The 21,764-nt window shown below is 39.5% G+C and overlaps 1 protein-coding gene and 2 non-coding genes across 3 annotated transcripts; all 3 read right to left on the minus strand.

Annotated features, from left to right (window-relative positions):
• Positions 1 to 8,103: 8,103 nt before the first annotated feature.
• LOC139708716 (large ribosomal subunit protein uL1-like) lies at positions 8,104 to 21,040 on the minus strand. Its single transcript, XM_071620653.1, has 5 exons — positions 21,012 to 21,040; positions 14,170 to 14,322; positions 11,797 to 11,945; positions 10,066 to 10,238; positions 8,104 to 8,361 (listed from the first exon to the last, which is right to left on the minus strand). Exons 1-5 carry the CDS (start codon positions 21,014 to 21,016, stop codon positions 8,191 to 8,193), a joined length of 651 nt encoding a protein of 216 aa, XP_071476754.1. The 5' UTR covers positions 21,017 to 21,040; the 3' UTR covers positions 8,104 to 8,190.
• LOC139709436 (small nucleolar RNA SNORD45) lies at positions 11,161 to 11,243 on the minus strand. Its single transcript, XR_011709399.1, has one exon. It is a non-coding gene; the product is annotated as a small nucleolar RNA SNORD45 (small nucleolar RNA).
• On the minus strand, positions 13,626 to 13,710 carry LOC139709429 (small nucleolar RNA SNORD45). The gene has a single exon (XR_011709398.1). It is a non-coding gene; the product is annotated as a small nucleolar RNA SNORD45 (small nucleolar RNA).
• Positions 21,041 to 21,764: the final 724 nt, after the last annotated feature.

Here is a 21,764-nt window from a genome sequence, read left to right on the forward strand (position 1 = left end):
TGCAACATGTTTCTGTAGGCTCTTTGGGAACGTCATGAACTAATTCAAGAGTAATGTGCGCACGCTTACCGCGATACATAACTCTGTAAGTAGAATGAATATCCCGAAGGATTGGAACGTCATTGTTTCCATTGGCAACGCTGAGTCCGTAGCAGGCATTGCCAGTTTACCTGAAATGACTTCATGACATAGAGAATCTCAGCCTGCCGAAGTCTGGTATAAACATCACGAGCTTTTTAAGAGAGCTAGAGTAGCGAGAGGCCATCATCTATACGCTGTACTTACTCACACACAATTTTCTGTTTGTTTAGTCCATTTTTCTCCAAATATCCACAATATGGGAACATTAACAAATGTAAGATGATAGAGATCGTTTTGCATGATGTGCAAAATGGCTAAATTTTGCAGTCAGTATCACCCAAACTTGATATAATCATACCGAAATGGATAGGTATTGATAAGCAGTCCATGTGCATGCTCCCATTGTTTTGTATATGTATTACATGATACGGCTGGCACAATGAACTGCACACCTCAGTTTGCTGTTTGATAAATGCAATCCATCTATAGTCACTATTCCATGTTACATCGGTTGTGAATTTCCTGTTTTGATCTTTGACAGACTTTGTGCAGGTTAAAGAAAACAAAATTGTTCACACATAATGTGTTTTGGAGTGAAGTTAAAGGGGAAGAGGTTTTGATCTGTTACGTCCTCTGAACATGAAGTTTACTAGATATTGCATGTTACATACTAGTATACAAAACATTAATTGTAAAATCAAAGTAAATTGAAACTGACTTTTCACAGAGGGATGCAATTAAAGTTTTAGGATGAATTTAGCACAAGCAACATGTTGGTGAATGGTTGAAGCTTGCAAGACAGAGCTACATGTGATACTGTATCTTAACCATACCTTGTACCAAAGATGGCTTCTCTGCAGATTGTATTCATTATTAAGTCCTTTGTTCATAAGGAAAGCTAATTACAATGGTAAGTAAATTGTGACCTGCCACAACAAAGGGATCCAAAAGTCGCTGACGGCGGAACCGAGAAAAATCATGTTTGAAGTCAGATCATCAAATCGGTCACAACCATCAAATTTTTGTATATGACATAATTTTGTAGTCTGATGTTTCGTCTATCATCTGCTGAAATTTTGAAGCTAAATGATCAGAGGAAAGGCAAGAAAATTTGCGTTTTTTTGAGCTATGATTTTCTGACTTTTGATGGAACAGATACATATCCGAAGATTTGGATTTAGCACTGCAGATAGACTACGCCCTTAGCAACGAGAATGTGATCTTATTGGTCAGCGTGTGACATCCTGGTTACTGATTCTTCGTGCATAGACCGCTGGCACTGAGTTTGAATGAACATCGCGCAGGTTGCTAGGAGCATACCTCCTATTGTGAAGAGTTGATAACTGTCTTACCTCCCTATGCTTGATCACGATTGCGTCGGAAGGAAAACTTTGAAGGTGGTTTTCTCAAAACGCTTATTTCTTAGACCACTTGACATGCTCTCATAAAATCTATACTTCCACAACCAAGTACTTTTATGAGTCCTGTTAGATATGAAACTAAAACAGAAGAGTTTCAGAAAATCGACTCCCCCGACTTTCAGATCCTTTTGTTGTAGCAGGTCACAACTATTTGTGTGCAAGGAGTCTCCTGTAGTATAGAGTCAGACACTGCATTTAGCTCGCCAACCCAGTGGCTGTAAATTAGCAGGGAAAGCAATATCACTCACGAGTCAAGTGCAATTTGTCATAAAAAACTACAATTTCTCTTGATTGATATCTCTTTTTTTTTTTTTTGGTGAATTCTAAACTTTTAGTGGTGTTTTCTTCTCAAAGGGGGACTCGGTCTTTCAATGATTATGCAAACATAAATTATACATGTACATTATATTCAATCGTATTTTGATGAGGATGCTATGTACAATGAGAACACATATACCTTGAAAACTTTGATAATGTTACAAAAATGGTACTGAATAGCATTATGTAGCTGCCAAATCTGAAGCTACAGGTTGCCTACACTTTAGGCTACATGTACCATGTTAGCAGAATTAATACGTGTACAATGCATTTTTTTGTACTTTCAACTCATGAATAATTCAGTTTCTTCATTGAAGTTGTACTGTACACGAACGATTGTGGATTAACCTCCAAAGGACAGATTTGCTTTCTGATTTATTGCAGCTTCTTTTTTAAGATTTCCTATGACTATGTCGTACAGGAAATACAGACAAAATCACCCTTGTGATGCTGTTTGTGTTGAATCTTTAATGATGAAGCACAAAATTTTGAAAAGTGAAGCAAAATAAAATATGAAAAACAGGACTGTGGGCCCATTGGGTTTTCTACTTTTTACCTGTGTAACCAACAATAGCCTCCAATGTTTCCAGCTTTCAGATGCTACAAAATAGATTGCCCTACATTGAAGTTGATGTATGGATATATCAATTTATCGACATAATTCGATGTATTTGATGTATCGAGTATGTACGCCCATGAGTTTTTATCATGGCTACTACTAAAACACTGATCAATTCAGTGCTAATTTACGTCGATGTAGGGCAATTTGTCAATCAATTGCAATGAAAACATCTCAATGGAAGAATTTCATGAATTTGAATAATTACGCAGTACCCGCTGCGTGCTTTAAGGATTAGAACCAACACATGCTGTCAGGCGAAAGCTCGGTGGTCTAGTGGAGACGACGCCTGTCCGGTGATCAGGAGGTCGCAGGTTCGAATCATGCTCGAATATGTACGCTAATGATTTTTATCATGGCTACTACATGTACTGTACTAAAACACTGATCAATTCAGTGCTTAATTACGTCGATGTAGGGCAATTTGTCGATCAGTTGCAAGTTTCGTCTGGTAGTCCATGTCCTTAGCCCAAACAAGAGTTAAACTACATGTAATCCTCCATCACAAAACCAACAAAAAATCACCAGACTAGATTTCCAGTTAAGGGCAGATCCTGAAGGAGCAGACTTATAGACTTTAAAATGATGTATGACTCCATTGAAATGGAGGCTTTGAAGTAAAGGGTCTACTCAAGCGCTTATCTTACCAGGCTGTGCAAGCTGTGAATGAATGGGACCAAAAGACAGGATGAAACCCACCATAGCAACAACAATAAAGGTATTATCAGATTAAGCTGAAATTGATCATGCTCTATGAACTCCTCCTGTCCATGACTGACACCAACTTTCAAAGTAGTGGCATTATCCTTTCAAAAGTTGTTAGAGTTGGTAGTGGATACTGTGTTAAAGGTTTTTAAATGAAATGGGGACTCTTGAAATAACTAATCACACTATTCTACAAAAAAGTGTTCCAGAAACACTGCTAAAAACAGTTTTGTAGTTGTGATTCCAAACTTTAGAATGTAGAATTGCTTTTTGAGAAATTATGAAAAACTTTGGATTGACTAGGTTGACCCGATTCACCTATGCTGAGTCCTCACGTAAAATCAGGGTGTGCAACTTTTTGTGGTTTTGTGATGCACGGTTACAAATGTGCATTTAGTATTATGAGGGGAAAGCATTGCCAGCAGGTGAAGTTACCTCATGTGTAGCTGATATGTTATGTTACAGTACCATGTTGTTAAATTTGGGCAAGAAACCTGATTGGATTTAACCAACTGTCAATCGTCCTGGGCAGGTTCTGAAGCTCTGTGTCACTGGCTTATCAGAGGTTGACTATCTGTCGGGCAACATTTCCATATTTCTATCTCCAGAAACAACTGCATCCCATGAGAAATTGATTGTATAGCTTTCAGACCCAGAGGTCATTAGTTCTGTCGACACAGACCTGTGCATTACATCTCTTGGACAATCAAGCTCTCAAGTTTATATCATGTTCAGAAGTCATCAGTGATTCCATTCCCATATTGCAAGATTTGAATTTTTAAAACAGTGGTACAACTTTCATCAGAATCGGACATTTCATGAAATGTTAGTTTTTCATGCTTTCACAAAACACTAATATAACTGTAGTGGCAACCACGTAACGATAACATAATACAGTAACAATATCATCGTTGGCTGAGAACCAGAAGGCAGATGGGTACTGTTGCATTTTAGATTTGAGCGTAAATAAAAATGAAAAAAATTAAATGTCGTGAAATCAAACATTAATTTAATCAAGAGTGGGTAGATTTGTAAGCATTGTCCCAAATATCGGAAATAGTGCCCTTATGGTTTGGATTTTCGACATTTTACTGAAAATGAAAATGATCTAAATTTGAAACCATAATGTAGAGATCAAGCCCTAAATGGGATACTAACATTAAACCCAATACCACCAAAATTGCAATAACACCCTTTTTGTTCACAGCCAACAATATGCAAATTGGGTAATGATGTCATTGCCTCACAAGTCTCAGGGCTGATGTATACATACACTACTTCTTGGTTTACTGTATTGAAATCAATTATTATAACAATAATGAGCATTTCTCTTATCAAAGTTTTGTAGACACCATGCAATAGAGATGTTACAGGGAATGGGTTGTAATTGCCAAATTTTCAACGACATTTCTTTAAAAATCTTTGTTTATTTTGGTACAGAAAGTAAATGGGAAAGTTGTGAGTTGACATCATCACCTATTAAACCACCTATTTCCTCACAGGTGGTTGTCACCAACAAATTAATGCATCATTGCTGTGAAAACATGTTAAACACTTTCTCTTTTTTCCAATGATTTCCCGTTTGCCACCGACAAATTTTGACAGTCCGTTTAGTCTGATTTTCCTATTATCTATGTAGAATTGCATTTCAAGACACAGCATGCTGATGGTCTAGGGAGTAAGGTCATGCTAGAGTAAATGTGTGTCACTGTGTGTGGTGTTTGTCTCTGTAAACATACTCCAACTGGTAACCAATGTTGTCCTACCTGTATTAAAGGGTACATTGTCGTTTTCTAATTCAGCAGACATTCAGACTGAAATTTTCTGTTCAAGTGATGCAAGTTCCCGTGCCTTGAGATTAGTTGATACCATGAACCCTACCCTCAAATCCACCCCTTGAACCCATTAATAAATGCACTGCTTCTTCACATCTGCATGTAAAATACATTTTGTACGTGACCCTGCATCACAAAAGCAACAAAAAGTCCCCAGATACGGATTTTAATTAAGAGGAGATTCTGACAGTACAGACTTTAAGCTTTAACATAATGATGTCCACTGGTATCACTAGTCTCAAATGGACTCTCCTAACCTACCTAAATATCGGAAAGAAAGCACACACTCTGGAAAAGCATGTACAATGTACAGAGAAAAGAGGCTCGGAAGTACTGTACCGGGTGTATTCAAGTGCTTAATCTTACCGAGCTGTGCTCTGCACAATGGGACAAAAAACAGGATGTACACCTTCATAGCAAGAGCAATGAAGGGATAATAAGATTAAGCTAAAATTGACCATGCACCATTAACACATTCTATCGATGACTAATGCATTTTTGTACTAACTTTCAAAAGTTGTTAGTTGAAAGTGAAGAGTGTAAGGGATATTTAAGAAATGAAGAGGACTTCAAGACACACCTGATCACACTATTCTACAAAAAAGTGTTCAAGAAAAACTGCTAAAAACATCATATCCCGTTGGTTTTATGATCCCAAACTTTTGGATAAATTGGAATGCTCTTTCAATAAACTGAAAAAACTCAAGATTGACTAGGTTGACCCCTTTCACCCGTTTTGAGTCCTCGCGCAAGATCAGTGCGTGCAACTTCTTGTTGATTTTGTGATGCAGTCAGATATATGTATCACTAAATTCAACGCATACCTTGAAAGAATACAATGTACTTAAACCTGTGGGTAGTCAGCCACACATGCAACAAATCCCAGCTCCTAACAAGCATTCAGTTGAAAAAAACGTAACAAAACAAGACAAACAAACACAGCATATTCACCTCCTCTCACTTCCACTTCAGTCTCAATGCTACATTTCATTGCCAACCACTCACACACCAACACATCCTTTCCCAGTAGCAAAAGAGGCCCAAGCTAGCAACCTCCCCTTATCAACTCTCCAGTCACATATCCACATCAGCTCTCAAACTGGAAGTGTGGGTCAGTTTGTCCAGTATGTACATAGCATGTTGTAAATGAAAATGCCTCGTGCCTCATTCAAGTTACCAGATACTTGATTTCAAGAGCTGGAGCATGTTGTGCGTCTATGAAACTAATGCTCAATCGCAAATACAATGTCTCTAAGCTCCTGTCAAGACATGCCCCACACAGCAGGCAGCAAGCTTTTGTGGGGCACCGCCATTGATCCCCCCCCCCCCCACCAAAACTACTGTATACGCCATATATTTCGAGTCTAAATTTTCGCGAATCGTGAATTCCAGACAATTTAGCGAGTGGTTAAATTCGCGATCGTGGAGTCCTGTACTGCACGGAGAAGTGTACACGCGTACGTATCATTCACATTGGGATCAGAGTCAATATTTTCGCATGTCTTTAATTTCCTGAATAGCACCCGACTCGCGAAATTCATGAAAATAACTAGAAATGTCGCTACGGCGACTGATGCCTCCGCCATGATGCATGATTCTCCCAATAGGTGTATAGTACAATGTCTTCACAATGTGTGATGACAGTTTCACATAACTGGCAAAATATCGAAATAACAGGTTTGTCAGAAATATCTTGAATGTTCACTTTCCACGAACTGGGTTTGCTATAATTGTCTATTAAAGAGTGCAGGTACACATATTTGGGGAATTGAAAATTTTTACTTGACTTCTGACCAACCTTATTATAAGTTTATGCATTGAGTATAATTTTCAAGGTATGAAGAAAGAGTGTAATTACAACTACAGTACAAAATATATCTTTTTTTTCTCATTTAAACCTGACCTTTGACCCTTAACCTTTGACCTTTGACCTTCTGGCTGGAAATTTCCAAGAGAATCTCCATTAAGTAATACATGTACATATATTAAATTTTAAAACTATATGCAATCATTGCATATACTAGTATATGAGGGAAATAGTAACATTTTGAGGAGTTGACCTTGACCTTTGACCCCCTGACTATTGACCCATGACCCCTAAATTCCCTAGATAATCCCTGCCAGTCAGTACATGCATATGTACCAAGTTCCATGAAGATACATTGAACCATTTGCGAGAAGTGATATTGCAACATTTTCACCTAACCTTTGACCTTTTGACCTTTGACCTTGTGACATGAAACTTTCTCTGGAGAATCTTTACGCAGTAGTACATGTCTACACTAAGTTTCAAGAAAATAACTGCGGCATTGCATAGATATGGGGGAAATAGCAACATTTTTAGCATTTGACCTTGACCTTTTGACCTTTCACCTCTTGTCAATGTCACTAGAATCTACTCAACTAATTGTCCCATCATACATCATCCTTGGACCAAGTTTGGTGAAAGCTGCTTCATCCAGTTTTGAGTTATCACGTAAACAGATAAATTTTAGGATTTGACCTTGATCTTTGACCTTTGACCTCTGTCTGATTTCACTGAAAAACTAATCAAGTAATTGTCCCATCATACATCATCCTCCAACAAAGTTTGGTGAAATTTGCTCAATACCGTCTTGAGTTATCGCGTAAACGGATACAATTTCATGATTTGACCTTGACCTTTGACCTTTATCCGATTTCACCCAAAATCTGGTCAAATCATTGCCCCATCATACTTCATACTTGGACCAAGTTTGGTAAAATTTCAGTCAATATTACTCAAGTTATCGCGTAAACGAAAGCGGACGGACGTACGGACGGACAACCCGAAAACATAATGCCTCCGGCACCACTTCGTGGCGGAGGCATAAAAACCTCGTGAAATATTTGGCGTATACAGTATTTAGGCCAACGAGAACATTTCATTTATGTTCTTCAAATGCAGTTTCATACAGAAATGACTTGCATCCAAACATTTCATCCATACTAACTCTTGGACTTTTTGAAAAGAACAACGCCATTCTTGTCTGCTCTTGCATTTTGCTGCAGTTTATTATCATCACATCAAATGCATGTTACAGGATCATGTCTTGTCTCAGTTGGGTTAATGTGCTGGCAAAGTCAAGCATAAACCAATCCTGTCTTTTTGCTAGAGAGTCCACAGATGTTACTAATTGCAGTGTATTCATTCAATCATTTTGGTATGATGATAATAGCAGTGGTAGAGCTCTTAGTAGATGCGCTGTGGGCGGCCCATGGTGCTCTTGATGTACAGGGAGCGCACGTTCTGCCAGTTCTTCTTCAGCAGGGAGACGAGGAAGTTGATCGCAAGGTTGATGTTGCTGACCAGGTCATCCTCCTCCATCTCAACGTGTCCCACTGCCACGGCCAGGCACAGAACCTAGAGAGGGTCCACAGTGAAACATGGATTACTCAAAAGATATGTGCAGCTATTCTGTGACCATGAGTCAACATGCACAGTAACCCACCAGACATAATCTCACATAATTTGTTGAAGAACTGTAATGGGCTGCCACAAACTCTGGACTTGTAAGAGATATGGCTTTGCTATGTCACTGATACTGGCTTGCTGGCAAAAATCAACCTTATAATCTACATTTCATTTGTTTAGTTCAATAAAACAGTCACATGTAAGACCTGTAGTTCTATGTAGAATACTATTACTGTCTACACCACAAATAGTCTGATGCCCTTTTCACTTTGAGAACTTCATCAAAATTTTAATTTCACCGGTCCTTAACAGTATCTGTTCATGAGTCCACATCTAATTCTAACCCTTGTGAAAATACAAGTGTCTTGGCTTATATTATATCACTCAGTATAGGCACATGCACCAAAAAATGAAATAAATTGCCAAATCTGACAGTTGTACGGTGCCTATTAACTCTTCATGTGCCACGTTCGCATGTCTGACTCGGTCGACGGCGTACCAACTTCGCATATTCTGCTCAAACCCACAAATAAATCGCCAAATGTCGCAGTGCAATGAAAGCATTTCTCGAGATTCAATTCCTATCACATGTACAATGTAGCTTGCATTTTATGTGCTGATTGGTTATCAAGTGGTGTTCCCGACCGGATTTGCCAGTAAATTCTAAGTTTCAGGCACTGTTTTGTGTGCAAAAGTCATGCCTTTACAATAATGTAACTACTGGTTATTCCAAACAAGATCGGTCATTGATTTGTTATACAATTTACAACAAAGGGAAGCTTGTGGCATTTTCTCTACACCTTTGCTCATTACGTGACCAGGGTAACTGAAATCTATTGAATTTATGCAGAATGTTTCCCCCAAAGCATGACTACGTTGCTGTCTCAGAATAATGTGGCACACAGGGGGTTTACACCATAGCACATAAAGAGTTAAGGGATCGTACAGTTTTGGTTGAGACCTAATTTCAAGTTTCTAACTTTTTTGGTGAGATAATGAGAAACCTCTTATGAAATATGAAAGAGCATGTAATTCTACGAGGAATTCAACGTTTATTTGATAAAAATTGGTTTTAAAATGGCTGAGATATCCAAAAAAGAGTGATTCTTATAAAGTGTGGGACCCACACTTACGATCGCTTTGTTTTACTTTGTTTTTGGATGTTTCAGTCATTCCAAACCCGATTTTCATCAAATAAACTTTGAATTCCTTTTGAAATGGTATGCTCTGTACTTTATCATAAGTGTTTTCTTGGTATCTTGCAAAAAGTTAAAAGCCCAATTTTCATTTCCACCAATACTGTACTGTCCCTTTAAAGCACACATCATAAATGAAGTTCAGTAGCCCATATATGTACAGGCCAGATGCAGCACCTTATCCGAGGGATGCCAACCTTACAAACAGTACTGCAGTGTTCTGAGGGCTGACATGGCACTTTTTTTTTTTTCAATGCAATGAAATTATTTAAAAGAATCCATGAACTTGCAGCATTTTTGCAAAAAACAGCACAACTGCCAAAAAGTAATAGCTGGCATCTCTGTTAACCAGCTGCACGCTGTACACATAGATTCCAGTGATTGGAGCATGTAATGTCCGTGACCTTCAGTATATCATGGAATATTCTCCGATGGGGTCTTGCTTCTACCAACTCACCTTCTTCATCTGGAACTTGATGGTTGCCTTCACCTCTTCCACCTTGGCGACCATGGAGTCAGAGTGGGTGAGGAGTGTTGGGAATTTACCCGCCTTGTTCAGTCCCGGTCCCAGGATTCGGGGAATCTGCTTGATCAGGGAGTCGGAGGCCAGGAATGCATCATAGCGCTTGGCTATTCAATGGAATGAACAGGTAAAAATAAAATAACATGTAGACGAATTGTAACAGAAAATGTGTTGTCAGAAATAAGTATTCAAGATAATGGTGAAAGAATTGCCCTCAACAGGAATTTAAACCATGAACACAAGAGCCATAGCCCGGATATTAGAAAGTAGGATTTTTCTTGCCAACAATTCATTTTCCACTCAACCTTGCCAAACTTGCCTCTCAAGTGCTTTTACCCTTCAGTTCGTCTATTCACCAGGCATGTGGGAGTCAGGACAGCAACTCGATATCCTGTTTTCGGCTTATACAGTGCACTCCCGTTACAACGAACACGATTATAACGAAATTTCGTTAAAACGAAGTAAAACTTCTGGTCCCAAAATTATCGTCATTAAAGTCTATGGTACACAATTCGCTTATAACGAACACGGTTATAGTGAAATTTTCGTTATAACAAAGTCTTTTCCGAGCACCACTGACAAAGAAAAACAAAAGAAATGTGCTCCGTTATAACGAAATGCAGATCGCTTTCGAAAATACGTAGCGGAACAAGGCATTTACAGCGTCACATCACTATGTGTTCGCTTGGTGTGTCACGCACAGTTTCCAAGGGGAACTTGCGTTATTGTAGTACAATAATCTGAAATAGATTAACGATTTGTTTTATTGTTCACATAGCTTTCCAGTGTATGACGAGTATTCAACGAACAGAATATCATATACGCGTGGCTTCCTTGTTTTCGTTATTATATTGTATTTGTTCGGTTATAACGAAATTTCGTTATAACGAAAGAAAACTGCCGGTCCTGAGCATTTCGTTATAACGGGAGTGCACTGTACATTAAATATCTGCCTAGCTATGGCCCATTCTGTAGTCGAGATAACATTTACCGTTACGATGGGTGTGTGATTCATCTACACTTATCTGTGCATTCTCAGTGTAATTCTAGAGCTAGCAGAGTTGTTAATCACCAACTGTATTTCAGGTAATACATGCAAAACATCATTGAATGCACAGCCAACAGCACTTGAGCATAACAAATTTTGCTATTCCAAGTATCATATGCAATAACTGCACCACATAAGCTATTGCTAAATTTGCTATTGCTACAAAATGTTTAGACATGCCATTTTGTACCATTATTGAAACTTTCATTGCAGGTCTGGGAACAAACAGGCAAATTTTTACAAACTCCCCCAATTCATAATTTATAGCAATGGAGGTGTTGTACTCAAATAACAATCAGACAGTGAACCCTACTCTAGAACAGCCCAATGTGCTTTTCACTTTAAGAGTCTGTGCCATTGTGTTAACCCATTGAGGACGGTTTGATTTTGCTACAACACACATTTCCCAAAGACGCTTTCCTGAGTATACTCTGGACTCGTCCTCAACGGGTTAAGAGGGAAAAAAAATTTTCCCCTAGATTGCAATCTGTATCTCTGCCACAGGTTGTTGCAAGCTTCACAAGCAGAGAATTAAATGAGAACCACAACTTTCTGGTCACATCAGTCATCTGATGGCCTACATCAACCCAAATTGACAGTGACTTCTCTCGACTCACCGAGCTTCTTGACGAGCTTCTTGTTCTTGTTGAGCTTCTTCAAGGCTTCGACGTCCATGCAGGGGATGCCATTGGCCTTGGCCTCATCGATGTGCTGCTGATCTCCCAGGATGCACATGGAGAACTTGGGACGGGGAATGTGCTTAAGCCTAGCAACAGCAAAATCACACCAGACCAACATGTTATCACGGTTGTCTATCACCACTAGAAGTGAATTTCAAATTTCAAAATTCATGTTCACGAGTGTGGGGGGGGGGGGGGGGTGGAGAGACATTGCTGGAACACAAGTCAAACATACACAGAGGAATCTCAAAAAGAGGTCAGAAACAACAATACCCTCACACATAAAGGTAATTTTGCAGGTCTCAACTCTATACATTTCCTTGTTTTTGCGCCTGACACAGTGAGAAACCCGATATTACCAGGTTTTAGAAATTAATGTCATGGTTTCTGGGTGCTCATCATAATGAGGTCCCTGGCATAGGTAATATTCATAACAAGGTAGCACTGTTGTCCAGCTCTTACTCTCATTTTCCCCATTTCCACTGGTTTTTGCTCTTCATCCCCTGCATGTTTTAGACATATATTCTATTTCTGCCATGTTTTGCTTCAGTCCTCTCATGCTACAACATTGGATAATGTGGGAAAGGGATTTTTCACTGACAATACAGTTCCCAGTGACATAGCTGACATTTAGGCAAAATTGAACTACTTCAAAACAAGGAAAAGTAGAAATTACGCGGTGCGTAATATATGTCCCCGCCGGAAGTAGCATTTTGTAACAAAATGTGCAATATAGGTAAAAAATCAAGGTCAAAGGTCAAAGAAGTCAAAGGTCAAAATTCTGTGTAGAAGTTTTGAAGCCCTCACCTAGTGCCATCACATAAAGCAAATGGAATCAAAATTGGGTTAGAAATGGCGAAGGAGTAGCATTTTGTAGCCAATGTACAATATAGGTCAAAAATCAAGGTCAAAGGTCAAAGAAGACAAAGGTCAAAATTCTGTGTAGAAGTTTTGAAGCCCTCACCTAGTGCTATCATATAAAGCAAACGGAATCGAAATCGGGTTAGAAATGGCGAAGGAGTAGCATTTTGAAGCAAAATGCACAATATAGGTCAAAAATCAAGGTCAAAGGTCAAAGAAGTCAAAGGTCAAAATTCTGTGTAGAAGTTTTGAAGCCCTCAACTAGTGCCATCATATAAAGCAAACGGAATCGAAATCGGGTTAGAAATGGCGAAGGAGTAGCATTTTGTAGCAAAATGTACAATATAGGTCAAAAATCAAGGTCAAAGGTCAAAGAAGTCAAAGGTCAAAATTCTGTGTAGAAGTTTTGAAGCCCTCACCTAGTGCCATCACATAAAGCAAACGGAATCGAAATCGGGTTAGAAATGGCGAAGGAGTAGCATTTTGTAGCAAAATGTACAATATAGGTCAAAGGTCAAGGTCAAAGGTCACAACTGAAATTCTGTGTACAAGTTTTAAAGCTCCCATGTAGTGCTATCATATAAAGCAAACAGAATCAAAATTGGCTCATAAATGACAGAGAAGTAGCAAATTGAACATTTTGATCACACACGGACGCACGGACGGACGCACGGACGGACGCACGGACGGACACACACACGTACGGAGCCCGTTTCATAGTCCCCTGCTCGAACTCGTTCGGCGGGGACAAAAAGTGACACAGATAATACTAACTGATAGCAATTTGGATAATCATGAGTCAACTTTACAAGACCTCAGTTGAAGACCTATGTATGTTGTCAAATCTTTTAATAAGCCACGTTCTCCTTTGACAAGTTGTTCTTATTTCAAATGAAGACCAGTGTGCATTCTCAGTGTAATTCTAGAGCTAAGCAGTTGTGTTCATCAAAATGTGAACTTCAGTTAATACATGCGATGACATCCTTGAATGCACAAAGGTTCAGATTATATCAGAACACTATTTTCCTATGAACAACTGGTGAAGTGATATGGCAGTGCTTATGAAAGAAAAATGACTTCTCTCTTGATCATCCACTGCAATGCCAGTGTCAAAGATTATACAGCTGTACACATGACAAACAAACTACCTCACATGTTTATAGCGGCTTAAAGCCTTCCCATTTGATTTAAGACCCTGGGTAGAGGTCCGTTGGCTGGCAACACCTCACATCAGCATGAGGAACACAAAGGGGAGAAAAAAATGACAAGACATGAAATGAAAACAAAGATCAAAGGGGGGGGGGGGTGGGAGGAGATACAAAACAGAGAAACTATAAGAGAAAGATAGAAGCACACAGGTGTGGAAAGCATGACATGGGCTGCCAAGCCAACTCCCTGACTAGCAGCACTAGCCAGGTTCAGGAGTGATAATTGGTCCTCTGTTCCTACTTGACGGTTCCGGAGAAACGCTTATCCTTCTGGGGGTCATAGTTCTTGAGGTTGACCTGCAGCTCCACCGTCTCCACAAACTTCCTCTTCTTCTCCTGAGAGCCCTTCTGGACCTCCTGCACAGCCTCGTAGAGCAAATCTCTAGTAACCTTACTGCAGAAGATACATAAATTGACCAATAAAATTCACATTAGTTCATGATTCTTATTCATTATGTGGCAAACAAAATTTAAACTGTGGAATCTTATAAAAATTTGTAATCAATTGAAAGTCCCCCAAAATCATTCAATTGAAACTTTGCTAGGTTAAGCCTACCAGTATTCGGTCACCCACAAGAATTCAGTCACTTACCACTTATCGAGAGCCAGTAAAGTTCTACTGTCAAAACACAGGCAAATCACATCAATCCACATACTGGCACTGTTGTTCACAACAGGAAAGTCCCTTCGTCCCCTCCAAAAATCCATCCAAAACCCCAAATTTTGCAGTAAAAAATGCACAATCAGCGCAACTTTTCCAAAGCGCATGCAAATTAAGCCCTGTTTTTATAGTAAAGGTCGCTGAAAAAGCACTAAAAATAAGAAAATATGCCGTTCTCGTGCAAGACTTTTTGCTTATTGCAAGAGTGTGATTGTATCCGCAAAAATGCCAACGAAAAAAAAAATTTCCGTACATGTTGATGCAGTGACTCAACATACTAGGGTTGAATGCAAGTGCCGACTTGCAAGAATTTGGTCACCAATGGGTACCTCTACGTCCCTGATGCAATTTTGCACCAACAAGGTATAGCGCAGCACATTTTTCAGTGGCCTTGAGTGCGCATTGACTTTGTTTGAATGCGCATTTCACCAGACCGAATTCTGATCGCAGTGACCGTAGAGTCTACTCTGGAAATTTTTCAAGCCGATATATATATGGGGATTTTGTGAAATTTTCTGTTTTCAATGAAATAAAAATAGAGACTAAAGAAATTTGATATATTTAACATACATTGCTGTAGATATGATTTATGTCAATGTAGGCATAGGCACTATACTGTAACTGTATTATTCTAATTATAAAAAATATTGCAGAAAAGTTTAAATGACCGAATACTGGGGGTTTTACCCTATTTATTTCAAATCCACATAGCAACAAAGACAATGAGAATGGAGTGGGAAAAAATTAGGAGAATAAAGTTGTCTAGAAGTAGAACTACATGTGATTGACATGAGGAGGTAATTGCCATAGAGCCTTAGAGGTCTACTTCATCTTGATCGCTAAGCGGTCGTTATGCACTTGTCAATGTAATGACGCACCCCACTACCCCCGGACATGGGTGCGTCATGGTCATTTTTTGACTGACCACACGGGGTTTTTGACGCACCCCCACAGTCACTTTTTGACGGACCACACGGGGTTTTTGACGAACACCACAGTCACTTTTTTGACGGACAACACGGGGTTTTTGACGAACACCTAGGTCACTTTTTTGATGGACATCCTCGGTACATTTGACGCACCCCCGTAAATACTGAAAGGATTTTTGCATACGCTTTATTCAAGCAATTTCATATTCTTTCGGTTCGTAAACACAATTTGTCAAAGTTTCGGCAAGTTTCCCTTACCCTGGCCCTGTAAGCACCGTACCGTCATTCACCGTACATCACTCTGCTGCTACGATATTCCGAATGTATGTGCATGCAATCCATAGTCACCTGGCCATACATATGACTTGTCTGCAGATGCGCTGTATGTGCGCGGCCATTTCTAGTCCGGTTGAATGCAACATGGAAGATGTATGTTCGATGAGGAATAACGAGCACGCTGCTCACTTGCGAATTGCACAGCGTTAGCGAGCGAGTCGCGCACCACTAACACTCGACTTACCTGCTACTGCAGGTACGCGCAGTACGCACCACGCAACGGTATACCAAAAATCGTATACGGAATTCCGTATACGATCTTTGATTTTACTATTTAGTACTGTGAGGTTGAAATCGTTATATCGCTAAACAGTCCGTCTGGCTTGAGATTGAGTATGCGTGATTTCATGAGTTTGTTGGAAAGAAAATGTGAGGAGAAAGGGTGGCTTTTAAGTCATTTGCTTGCCAGATTCGGGCAAACATTTTTCCCTCTTAGGCCTACTCCAAAATGCTTCCCGACTTTGATTTTCACTTGCCGCGGGAAAGCGCTCACTGTAAATTCACTCGCGGTACGTACGTCTATCCGGTACTGGTAGCGTGCAAAAATGCGTGCAGTTTTCCATAGCCAAGTGCATACCATGACGCACCCCTCAGTTCAGAATAATGCGTGTTATTTTCCATAGCCAAGTGATGTACCATGACGCACCCCTCGGTCAAAAATTTGACAACAATGATGGGATTTTGACCCACCTCTCGGTCAAAAATTTGACGGACATAGCTGGTAAAATGACGCACACCTGGGTCACAAATTTGACGGACCAAACGAGGAAATGACGCACCCATGTCCGGGGGTAGTGGGGTGAGTCATTACATTGACAAGTGCATTACATTGCGTGCTGATGTGGCCACACACAGCGGGTTCCTAATACGCAATACAATCTCCGTGTGTATGGATACACATGTATAGTGAAGTGCCCGCACCTCATCAGGGGCCTGAATACCGTCACCACGTTTAAAATTGTTCTAAGCACACTAAACAAAAATTTATGACTGGGAATGTGTTCAGTACGCTTGAAACTTGGCAGGGCCACCACAACCAAGCAAATTGTGGTGAAAACCGAACAGTTTTTCGCGAAAATCTGAAATTTTAATCGGAAAACGTTTTAGAATGCTATCACCACTGTCCCCGCACGCATCTTTTACGTGTATGTCTATGGGAACATCACGGTCACCCGCACACGTCTTTTACGTGCTAAGTCTATGGGAACGCTGGTGACGAGTTGAGGGGCCCCTTCCTTAGCGCACAACTATTCGGCGACGATAGCTGCAAATTTCCGATATCGATCAGTGAACATGTGATTCCATTGGAATTTTCAGCATTTTTCCTGTATGTGAAGGGGATTTCATAGAATTTCAGTGACGAATTGTGACTCAAATATGAACAAAAATTAACTATACATGACGAGGTGCGGATCACCCAAGCATACACAACAAGCGTCTGTAGCTGTATCCCCAACACGGGCCATACAAATACAATGTACAATTTTATACAACACACGTGCACACTCGTTACTCGGGTGGTGTGTGTGTGGCTGCGCTAGACGTAGACAGAAAGATCCGTCTGTCCGGAGGACTCTTATTAGGTGATCCGAGTATCCTCTCGGATCACCTTCTGTATCTGTACGGATTCTTTGTTTTTCTTCTTCTTCTTTATTTCTCCTCAAAAGTTGTGCAGAGGTTAGCTCAGAAAGTCCGCTGCCTGTCAATTTCAAAATTATATCATGTATGCATCATGTCCCAAAGACGGCAAATCTAATGTATCATTGTGATCAGTCGACCGTGACGTCACTATAACGTCATTATATGAAAACACATTCTCAATCATATCTCATTAATGAAATAGAATTTTTCAATGAAATTTACGTCACATATATTTAAAGTTATGCGCATTCTACTCATGTTCTCAAAATTCATATTTTCTCTTAAAACGTGCGCGTACGCGCGCGTTGAAATATTTGTATGCTCCAATCGAGCTCAAAATTTTTTTGCACACGTTTCAGACCATTTGGAGCATTTTTTGAAAAATTGAAAAAATCGGACGGACGCGTACGCGCGCGCGCATATATGCACGCACAGCTCATATGCAATTGAAATTTCCAGTTTTTTCACTTTGGTCGCATGTCTGAAATGTCAAGGAATATTTATACCACGTTTCAAGTCAATCCGACTCAATATGACGTCATACGGGGCCGTCAAAGTTGAAATTCCGCGCGCGCGTCAATGGCGATATACAGTGCAACTATGCCAAAAAACTGCCAATTTTAAATCCGATTTTACTCGTCAGGATGGACGGTGACCCCCCATTTTCTTTACATATATTGAAAGCTGATGAGTTGTACATGTCATTTCATGGGTAGGCAATGCTGACAAAATGATTAAAAGATATCAAATTTCTTAATAAAGTAAAAAAAGTAAATTTTCAAAATGACGTCATCAAATTACAAGTTTACTCGAGCGTATCTCACTTATCCTCTGCTAATTTTCTCCCATATTTCAGTATGTTGTAGCTTATGAAATGTTCTTTCATTAATGTAAAAACAACATTTTGATTGGATGACGTCATCGCCTCGTAAAAATGGATTGAATGTATCCTTGTAGAATTTGACCAGTTTACGTGTTATCTCTATGGGAGAGCAGTTTTTCTGGCAGTGAAAATTGACATGACTCTCTTTTTCGAGCACTAGCTCACTTTTGCTTCGGTGAATTTTTCCCAGATTTTAATATGTTGTAGCTGAGACTTTGGGCTATCGTAAGTGTGCCCTTCATTTTTTTATACGACGTCGGCATCACGTCGAAAAACTTGGTTGAAAATGGCACGTGGCTTCGATGCAGCGTCATTTTGCTTAATACACAGGGCCTATGGAGCATGAAATAGGTCATTGCATAGCGCATCCGACTCGTAATCCTAAGGTCCCTGGTTCGAGGCTCACCCCTGCCAATATTTTTTTTCATTTTTTTAAACACTTTTTTTCTTCTTTTTCTTTAGTTATTCTTAATCTCCCTTCCTAACTTTATCTTTTTCTGATTTTTTTATGCTTCTCCTTCAAATTTCTATAAAATAACATATTTTTTTCTTTATTTTTCTTTCTTTCTACTACTTTCTGTGCAATAGATGAACAACAACAATGGCTATCAATCCCATATTTTGCACATGTTTAGTTCATGTCACGTACATTATTTCATAAAATAACAACTACTTGATCAGACACCATCTTGGGTATGTAAATTAGGGTCAAAGGTCATAAATGTTTCATCCTGTATCTTGGTGAATACATGTCCTATCTTTCCCATATTTTGCACACACAAAGACCATGTAACAAGGATCATTTCACAAAATAACCACTTTTTGCTCAGACGCCATCTTGGGTGTGCAAAGTGAGGTCAAAGGTCATATGTACTTCTTTCTGTATTTTCGTTATGACGTGTTATCTCTATGGGAGGGATTTTTTTTTAATGTGAAAATCGACATGCTTTTCTTTATCGAGCACTAGCTCTCACTTACCCTTCGGTGAATTTCTCCCAGATTTTATGTTGTACCTAAGACTTTGCATTTTGCATCTTGGTGAATACCTGTCCTATCTTTGCCATATTTTGCACACGAATATAGACGATGTCGCAAGAATCATTTCACAAAATAACCACTTTTTCCTCAGATGCCATCTTGGGAGTGTAAAGGTGGGTCAAAGGTCATATGTATTCGTTGCTGTATCTTCGTTATTCAGTGTATACAGAATTGGTACCAAAGATGGCAGATATGACTCCCTTTTCTAAATGAGAATCCAAACCTCACACGGCCAATGTCTCTAAACACAGATGAAACTTGTATGGTCATGCCTATTACGATCAGGACTCGAATCATTGATTAAAAAAAAATCGGATCACCTTAATACTTTGTCAGTGATGACAAATTACAATCTCTAGTTGCCATTAACGCTGTCCTCCGTAGACAGACGGAAGGTTGTAGTACCCATTGCTGTGTGGATGTTCTTAACCACTGTCTCTATGGAAAATTGGGTGAGGTACCTCACCCTTCTCGATTGCGTCTAATTCACGGCCCTAGGTCGGCAAATTTAAGCTTGAATAGTTAAATCAACTATTCAAGAATAGACTACACTCACCAGATTAATGAATAATCCAATATTTCGGTAGAATTTTCAACGCAAAACACACATCAACCAGCCCGTCGCGTCGTCACGTTCAAACTGCAGAAACATACAGTATGAATCTATTAGCCAATCACATGCGAGGTAGTTTCTACGTATTTTTTTTACTAAATAAAGTACCTCGCATGTGATTGGTTTACATATTCAAAATGGCGACCTACAGCTAGCGAACGGCGATGTTGCGATATGGATAAAATTTCTGCATTATAACCGCGTTACTGTGAGTATTTCGATTGCAAAATGTGAGAAATTAACCCCAAATATTGCTGCATAATGTGTCATGTCATGTCAAACTTGCTTGAATGTAAAAAAGCTGTCTGAAATTTGGTTTATCGTAACGTTTGATCTGTGCGCGTTGCTCCACACAGGAGCTGGGATCATTGACTTCGGTCTGTATACGGAGGGGATCCGTGAAGCCAGACGCAGTCTCCGCGGAACATTCCCCGACGGACAGATACAGACCGATCTTTCGGTCAACGCTAGACGCTGCCGCTGGCTGGATGGTAGACACACAAGCATATATGTGCACAACACACACGGCTTTCTGAGGAGTGAATATTAAAAATTCACATCATGTTGCAAAATTTGTTAATTTAATTTTCAGGACTTTGGCAGCTACTTTTGCTCCTAGAACAGAATTCAGAGGAAAAAAAAATAGGCGTTCGGTAATACAATACACTCTCGCACTCTCGCTCTCATACGACCGCAGAACTACAATTATTGTAATTACGTTATTTTATACATACGCGTACCGGTCGCGTGTGTGTCTTGTGGCCACGTAGGCTCTATTTAGAACGTATGGGAAATGGTCACGGGGCGTAACATACGAAACCCACGGTTAAACTACGTTGATCACCCCTTTCGTATTCATTTTTGGACATACACCAAATTATATATTAAGCATATCATCAAGCAATGTCATAATTAGTTTTTGAATAAAAAATGTCCCCTATCTGACTCGATGAGGACAGATTTTTAAGGTGTCAGTCTGTACCTCATCTTTCCTGCACGGCTGCAACAACTCAAAAGAAAGATACAAGGTTGAGAGGGCGCACTTCGAAGCTTCATCGACTGCAAATTGACCGAATTTTCCTATGGCGCGCGGACTGTAGAGTATTCGACAAGCTAAATTTTACCGTTGCCCATGAGTATTTTACTAAGTGCGCTTGCGCTTCTATACAACGTAGTTTGATTTGGACCTACTGCACATGGACTAATCGCTCGTTATTAAAAACACCTGTTTCTGTCGAATGCGTCACAAAAACTTTCAACATGCTTTAAATTCCTGCTTTGATCTCGTCATGCTAGCCAGCTTGGGTATTAACAAGACGGCGCTTTTAGAAATCTAGCAATTCAATTCAATTCAATTTATTTACTCCTGATGCTAATAGATAGATAGATAGATAAATAGATGAATAGATAAATAAATAAATAAATTAAAAAAACCCTGATAAAATACACACTCTCTCTCTTATTCCCCTTTGAACCATATTCATTTTGATAGTTTTAAACTCTGTATGACCCTCTAGCTACGAAAAAAAAGCAGACCAAAACCTATAAGAGATAGCATGTAGGCTTTAAAAAAAAAAAAGTATTTTTTTTTAACCCTATGTGTAACTATGCATTCCTTTCTACAGTCATATGTTCAAATAATGTCACATGCCTGTATCTCTCAATAATTCAATCTGTTCTGATGAATAACTTGTGTAACACATTTTTATATGAAGATTGTAATTCCGTGAATAAT

Source organism: Diadema antillarum, unplaced genomic scaffold (assembly GCF_040938485.1).
Source record: "Diadema antillarum isolate AM-2024a unplaced genomic scaffold, OU_Dant_1.0 scf00000037, whole genome shotgun sequence".
NCBI lineage: Eukaryota > Metazoa > Echinodermata > Echinoidea > Diadematoida > Diadematidae > Diadema > Diadema antillarum.

What these genes read in the sequence shown, in the direction of transcription:
- LOC139708716 (XM_071620653.1), bottom strand. An exon ending in GAAGCTCGTCAAGAAGCTCG is followed by an intron (nt 10,239 to 11,796) that starts GTGAGTCGAGAG and finishes TCCATTGAATAG; the next exon opens with CCAAGCGCTATGATGCATTC. An exon ending in TCAAGTTCCAGATGAAGAAG is followed by an intron (nt 8,362 to 10,065) that starts GTGAGTTGGTAG and finishes GACCCTCTCTAG; the next exon opens with GTTCTGTGCCTGGCCGTGGC.